This window comes from Peromyscus californicus, unplaced genomic scaffold, assembly GCF_007827085.1.
Source record: "Peromyscus californicus insignis strain IS unplaced genomic scaffold, ASM782708v3 Scaffold_4__1_contigs__length_199733344, whole genome shotgun sequence".
Lineage (NCBI taxonomy): Eukaryota > Metazoa > Chordata > Mammalia > Rodentia > Cricetidae > Peromyscus > Peromyscus californicus.
The window spans coordinates 99,360,440-99,368,511 of record NW_026294562.1 but is presented as its reverse complement, the minus strand read 5'-3'; the positions used below and the strand labels follow the sequence as shown (position 1 = coordinate 99,368,511).

General features: G+C 38.5%; 1 protein-coding gene across 1 annotated transcript; it reads left to right on the top strand.

Moving 5' to 3' along the window:
• Positions 1–1,231: 1,231 nt before the first annotated feature.
• LOC128125395 (olfactory receptor 52E2-like) lies at positions 1,232–2,173 on the top strand. The gene has a single exon (XM_052762776.1). The coding sequence runs from the start codon at positions 1,238–1,240 to the stop codon at positions 2,171–2,173; it is 936 nt and encodes a 311-aa protein (XP_052618736.1). The 5' UTR covers positions 1,232–1,237.
• Positions 2,174–8,072: the final 5,899 nt, after the last annotated feature.

Sequence of the window (8,072 nt, the reverse complement as noted above, 5' to 3'; positions counted from 1 at the left end):
ATGAATATACACATTTCTGGGGAGCTTTGTAATATGATACAATCAAGGCAGAGATTATCATTTCCTTTTTTTTCTCTATTTTAATTAACTACTTTCCTTTGTTTCCCCTAGATGAAAACTATAGACACATTGAGCATTTGAAGAATCTGAAATATTGAAGTTCATTCCCTTTGTAAAAGGTAAGAATGTGTATGTTGTCTGTAAATGTTTATAAGGATTATGTTATTTGTACATGTTTTGATATAACATTTCACATGGTAGACAGTACCTCAATAGGGGTGGTTGATGCTGTTACTTTGACTATATTACACCATAATTTTGAAATTATAATAAACATGTACTGACAAAGAGTCAATTCTAAGCTTTTAAATAATTTTTAAGAGTTGAGACTACATTTCAAAAAATATATTGACAACACAATATCTTTTTTAACAGCTTGAGAAAATGATGCCTAGTAGAGAACCTTTCTTGTCAAAGTGGAAAAAAATTCTGTTGGCCATGATGATAGAGAATATATAACAGGTGTTTGCTAAACCAAACCTTTACCACAACATCAATGACAAAGCCAACACAAATTAATAGAGAAGAAAGGCACTAAGATTAATATATTACTGCTACTTTTATCTCAATTCATGGCATGATTCTGTCAGCCATCAAAAATTTACTCTTAGCTACACAACTGTCACATACATGCAGAAGGCCTAGGTCAGTCCCATGCAGGCTCCCTGGTTGTTGGTTCAGTCTGGGGGTCCCTATGAGCCCAGGTTAGTTGATTCTGTGGTTTTCTTGTCTTCTTGTGAGACTCTGTCTCTTACTCATTTGCTGGCATTTGAGACCCTATTCCTCATACTGGGTCACCTTGCCAGGCCTTAATATAAGGTAAGGTGCTTAGTCTAACTGCAAATTGATATACCATATTTCATCCATACCCATGGGGGGGCCCTCCCTTTTCTGAATAGAAACAGAGGAGGAGTTGATCGGGGGCAGACTGGAGTGGGGGGAAGGAAAGGAATGGGAGGAGAGGAGAGAAGGGAAATTTTGATCAGAATATAAAATAAATTAATTAAAAAACTTACTCTTAGATGTTTTGAATTGTGTGTTTATAAAGCACAGAACACATACAGTTAGTACAATGTTTTTGCATTAGGTATCTATCTCCACAGATTTTGACCTGCAACCCTGAAGACTGATGAATGTTTATTCCTTGGGACCATGGACTTAGGTGGTGTCTAGCAGGATGGTTCTTCCCAACGACACCCAGTTTCACCCTTCCTCCTTCCTATTGCTGGGGATCCCAGGACTAGAGTCTTTCCACATCTGGATTGGCTTCCCTTTCTGTGCTGTGTACCTGATTGCTCTCCTTGGGAACTTTACTATCTTGTTGGTGATTAAGACTGAGAGCAGCCTCCACCAGCCCATGTTCTACTTTCTGGCCATGTTAGCTACAGTTGACTTGGGCCTCTCAACAGCGACTATACCAAAGATGCTTGGTATCTTCTGGTTTAGTTTCAGGGTAATACTCTTTGGTGCCTGTCTCACCCAGATGTTTTTTATCCACAACTTCACAGGTATGGAGTCAGCAGTCCTCTTGGCGATGGCTTATGACCGCTATGTGGCCATCTGCAACCCACTTCGGTATAGCACCATCCTCACCAACAAAGTTGTTTCCATGATTGGTCTGGGGGTGCTAGTGAGATCATTTCTTTCTGTTATTCCATTTGTATTTCTCATACTACGGTTGCCCTTCTGTGGGAATCATGTCATTCCCCACACCTACTGTGAACACATGGGTCTCGCTCGCCTGGCTTGTGCCAGTATTAAGGTCAATATAATCTATGGTCTGGGTGCTATTTCAATCCTGGTTTTTGACATTATAGCCATTGTGCTTTCTTATGTACACATACTCCGTGCTGTTTTCCGTCTCCCTTCTCGGGAAGCCCGAATCAAGTCCCTCAGCACTTGTGGTTCTCATGTCTGTGTCATTCTTGCCTTCTACACACCGGCTCTCTTTTCTTTCATGACACACCGCTTTGGTCGAAATGTGCCTCGCTATATACATATACTTCTGGCCAACCTTTATGTTGTAGTGCCGCCAATGCTCAATCCTGTCATATATGGGGTGAGAACCAAGCAAATCTATGACCGTGTGAAGAAAATGTTATTGCAAAAATAAAAAATTAAAGTTTGTGTGTGTGTGTGTGTGTGTGTGTGTGTGTGTGTGTGTGTGGTATACTGTATATATATATATATATATATATATATATATATATATATATATATATATGTGTGTGTGTGTGTGTGTGTGTGTATTTACATATACAGACTTTAATTTATATATATATATATTATATATATATTACTTATCAGATGAAGTGCTTGAGCAGAGGGACAACTTGTTATATTTTGTAAATGTAAATATTTTTGATGAAAATTTTTATTCTCTTGTGTGAATTTGAGTTTAGACTGTGATGTATCAATTCATATGGTAAATGTCAACTCACACACAAGTATATTTTGGTTTCCATGGACCAATCCAATTATTTAAATATAATTAAAGGAATTGGTCATAGCCTACAGAGGTTGCTCACATTTTCCACCCATCCATTTGTTCTTAGCTCATTTTAAACAAATTTGTAATTATTTTGTCTTTTGTCCCAGCATTGCTCACATGATGTTAATAGTTAAACAATGATTGAGTATCATCATGTTATTTCTTTAATAAATGTTTTAATTTTTCTCAATAATATATTTTACAAATGCAGTCCTGGTTACTTTCTAATAGATTAAGTATGAGGGATTTAAACAACCGATTTATTTATTTTATCCTTTATGTGCATGGATGTTTTGTCAGTGTGTTTGTCTGTGCCGCACACGCATGCAGTATCCATGAAGGGTAGAAAAGGCAATAGAGCCTTGGGAAATGGAGTTGCAGAAGGTTGTTAGACACCATGTAGGTGCTGGGGACCTTGAGAATCTTACCTGATCCCCTGCAAGACCAACAAGTACTTCTTAGTCTGTGAGCCATCTCTCTAACCCAAGCATGAGGGATTTTCTTCCACAATGTTTTCCGTAGTGAGTGTCCTGCTTTAATACAACTTGGTCTTGGCAGTTGCTGGTATCACCACTTGTGTTATCAATTTTCTTTGTTTTGTGTCTACACTTGAGAGCTTTGCTGCTATGAATATTTCCTGAAGTTGTAATGTGAACGAAAAACACTAAATTGTATTTATAATGTACATAAGCAAATACACATTTAATTAAGAGATTAAGGTCAAACTAATCCAGATTTTGTGAAAATATGGTGGTGGCTTTTGAAGACCTTATTCAAGGAAAATTGGAAAAAAAATGCTCATTTTTTTCACCAGGTCTATCATTGATTAACCTGCACTTTTCATCTCTTTTTTTGTCTCTGTCTCTCCTATTTCTATATCTCTATCTTTATCTCTACTTCTCTATCAACTTAGCAATACCTTTTGGTTTTCAAAATATAATATTTAAGCTGTAAATAATTGTGTACCTAGCACCTACTCCTTTTTATGCAGTAAGTATACAGATATTTCCATGATTTTTTTCTTCTGAAACCATGTGTAGCTGGAGTTTTCCTGCCTGGCCCACAGTCAGGACAAATCTCTCTCACCCGCCAGTCCCAAGCCGCTCAAACCCGATCAAGTAAACACAGAGACTTATATTGGTTACAAACTGTATGGCTGTGGCAGGCTTCTTGCTAACTGTTCTTACAGCTTAAATTAATCCATTTCTATTAATCTATACCTTGCCACGTGGCTTGTGGCTTACCGGTACTTTACATCTTCCTTGTCCTGATGGCGGCTGGCAGTCTCTCTCCCCCAGCCTTCCACTTCCCAGCTCTATTCTCCTCCTTGTCCCGCCTATACTTCCTGCCTAGCCAATGGCCAATCAGTGATTTATTTATTGACCAATCAGCAACACATTTGACATACAGACCATCCCACAGTACTTCCCCTTTTCTTTTCTTAAAAAGGAAGGTTTTAACCTTTACACATCTCCAAAGTCAGCTTGGTATATTTGGGAATTTGGGCGTAGCTTCTCTTACTACTTCCTGCTGGAGGGGGGCGCTGTATCTTCTGGGGAAACAAAGAAAATTTTAGGATCATGGAGTAGTCCGTGAGGCTGTATCATCTGAGCCAGTTGTCTTGAAACGGTTCTGGATGTTGGATCATCTGGGCCATGGTGTCATCGGAGACCTTTCAGGGGGTCTTGGCTGGTCAAACCTGATGTATCTTACTCTGGAACAAATCCATAGCCTCTTGCTTTCTGTGGAAACAAAAGAGACTCTTTTCCAAAGCAACATATCCTTACATCCAAATTTTGAAGTCAAAGTATCTTTAAAATATACATACTGGTTTAACTCAGCTTCCTTTACAATCAAATATCTCTCTGTAGTTAAGAATCCCAAAGACAACATAATCCAGACTCTCTGTGTAATAGTCATCTCTACGTGGCTTATTTTTTATATTAATTTTACTGTCTCTTTAAAGACTTTATTTTTTAAAACCATGTATTTGTTTCTATACTGTATATATCACCTTTTTTTGTCTCTTTCAAGCCTACGTATATTTTACACACATTTTAAACTATTACATCTGAATCTGTCTTATTGTGAATCTATTGCTTTAAGCTGCAGCAACTGTGGCTGCTGGCTCCGCCCACCTCAGCTTCCCAACTTGGCGTGGTACTTTACCACCAGCTCTGGGAGCTATCGTGGGTCTATGCTTTTATCCAAGCAGCGTGTAGCCCAGAAACCTCTTTTTTTGTTTTGTACTAGCAAAGGCTAAATCCACAATGTAGCTTAATGTGCCACTTGCAGAGGCCTCATTCCCGCCATACTGCAGGTCGAGCGCGCACGCCAGCAACCCGCCAGTAGCTCAAACCGGCAGCTGCCGCTCATTTGAGAGAGACAATTAGGAAGCTGTTTTTAGCTCCGTTTTAGAATCTTTTTTCTCAGGTTTTAGGTGGAAACTCTTGCCACCACGTTGGACGCCATTTGTAGCTGGAGTTTTCCTGCCTGGCCCACAGTCAGGACAAATCTCTCTCACCCGCCAGTCCCAAGCCGCTCAAACCCGATCAAGTAAACACAGAGACTTATATTGGTTACAAACTGTATGGCCGTGGCAGGCTTCTTGCTAACTGTTCTTACAGCTTAAATTAATCCATTTCTATTAATCTATACCTTGCCACGTGGCTTGTGGCTTACCGGTACTTTACATCTTCCTTGTCCTGATGGCGGCTGGCAGTCTCTCTCCCCCAGCCTTCCACTTCCCAGCTCTATTCTCCTCCTTGTCCCGCCTATACTTCCTGCCTAGCCAATGGCCAATCAGTGATTTATTTATTGACCAATCAGCAACACATTTGACATACAGACCATCCCACAGTAACCATGTTCATCTCATTTTAATTATATCTTCCTCTACTTACTTTTTCATGTTGTAATTATTTGTATTTTATATGATGACTCTATCTCTGAAAACTTCTCTTTCACTAGCTACTTTCAACCATCTCTATCATATGACATTACTTCATAAGCATCTTTTAGATGTTTTCTGTATGTCTCTATTGCTACTGAGTTCTAGCAATTGTCATATGCTATTTCTTTTTCCATGTCTTATAATTCCTTCAACTTCAATATCTTTAACATTCCTCTTATTTTGTAGCTATAAGCTGACCCCTTAAAAAATTCATCTATAATATCAATATACCTATGTTACAAGGTACTTCTTTATTTCAGTTTCCCATTCATGTTATTTATTTTTTGTATATTTTTATATATTTATATATAATGTCACTGGTATTTTAAAATTTTTTCTTAAAACATTTTTTTTCTAAAAAGGTCAGTTTATAACAGAATGAATTCTCATGTATCAGTATATCATAAATATCAAGAGTTACAGTCAGAAAAAAAATTTAGGCTGTTAATTTATGAGCAAATGGCTTACTTATATGCTGTGTAACTGAGTTTGACACTGAGCATCCCATCTTTCTGCCTCATCCTTCTTGTGCCAGCATTATACTAGTGCCAGGCTCTGTTTATGTGGTGATAGAAACTGAACCCAGATCTTCATCAATGCCAGACAATCTATGAAATAAGCTACATCCCCAGCCCCAAATGAGTAGGTTCTAAAAGCATTTAGCGTGTAAATAAATTGAGTAGGGGCATGTTTTTCTAACCTAATTACTTTATTGATGGAAAATAAATGTAAATTGGTAGGTTATTTGCGACAAGTAATTTTAACAATATATAATTATCTTAAAGATATTTACAACCATTATTATGACTAACATTGCTCAGGTAGCAAATAAAAGTAATAAAGTTTACATTTATTTGAACTATAACAAAATATTATTTTACATAACAATAAATCTATTGCAAGGCAGGTTTCAAAGTTGGTTATTTCAGTGGCCCATAATATAATTAAGGCTTTAGTTTCCCTACAGTATTCCCTGCACCATTCTGCCAGGAGCTGAGGAAAGAACACAGGGCCTTGAACTTGCTGGGCTTCCTTGGCAAGTGTTCTCACTGAGCTAAATTCCATATGCATCCCTCTCAGTGAGTCACAAACAAAACATATATGCATAAATATGAGAAAGAGAGTTGTAGGGAAGAAGGTGTAGATGAGGGAGGGATAGAGCTAAAAGAGAGTGGTGTGAGAACAATTAGTGTGTATGTATGTATGAGACTGTCAAAGAGTGAATTTAATTCAAGTAACAACAAACAAAACCAATTGTAGCTGGCTTTTCTGGTCCCGCTCAGCTTCTGCAAACCCAAGTTCCCACAGCCACTCAGACCCAAATGAACACACAGAGGCTAATATTAATTACTAGCTGTATGGCCTAATGGCTCAGGCTTCTTGCTAGCTAGCTCTTTTATTGTAAGTTAATGCATTTCTATAAATCTATACTTTGCCACGTAGCTCATGGCTTACCAGTACCTTTATACCTTGTTTCCTCTGGCTGCAGCTAGCAGCATCTCCTCTACACTCTTTTTCTTTCTTCCTCTCTTTCTCTTTAGAATGTCCTGCCTACCTTATTCTGCCTCAGTTTTGGCCAAGCAGCTTTATTTATCAACCAATCAGAGTAACACATATTCACAGCATACAGAATGGCATCACCCATCAACCAATCAAAAACAAAAACCCATCAAAGAAAATAAACTCTTTAGAGACTTAAAGTTCTCATCATACAGGTCTTTTACTTGCTTAGTTAGAGTTCCCCCCAAGGTATTTTATATTATTTGTGGCTATTGTAAAGGGTGATGTTTCTCTAATTTCTTTTGAGTTAATCTTGAATCCTGCCACATTACTGAATGTGTTTATCAGCTGTAGGAGTTCCCTGGTAGAATTTTGGGGGTCACTTATGTAGACTATCATATCATCTGCAAATAGTAAAAGTTTGACTTCTTCCTTTCTAATTTGTATCCCCTTGATCCCCTTTTGTTGTCTTATTGCTCTAGCTAAAACTTCAAGTACTATGTTGAATAAATATGGGGAGAGTGGACAGCCGTGTCTTGTTCCTGATTTTAGTGGAATCGCTTTGAGTTTCTCTCCATTTAATTTGATATTGGCTGTTGGTTTGCTGTCAATTGCCTAGAAAATATCACCCTGAGTGAGGTAACACAGACTCAGAAGGACAAACATGGTATGTACTCACTCATAAGTGGATACTAGATGTAAAGCAAAGGATAACCAGACTACAATCCACAGCTCCAGGGAAGTTAGCTAACAAGGAGGTCCCAAAGAAGGATGAATGGATTACCCTGGAAAGGGGAAATAGATGAGATCTCCATTAGTAAACTGGAGATAAAGGGTGGGCAATGAAGGGTAGGGGATGGGGCATGAGAGCATAAGGGAACAGGATGGTCAAACTGGAACAAGGGATGGAGTGAGAGAGCAAGGAAAGAGATACCATGACAGGGAGACATCATGGGGATAGGGAGAAACTGGGTGCCAGGTAAGTTCCCAGGAATCCACAAGGATGACCCCAGCTTAGACTACTAGCAGTAGTGGAGAGGGTACCTGAACTGACTTACCCCAGTAATC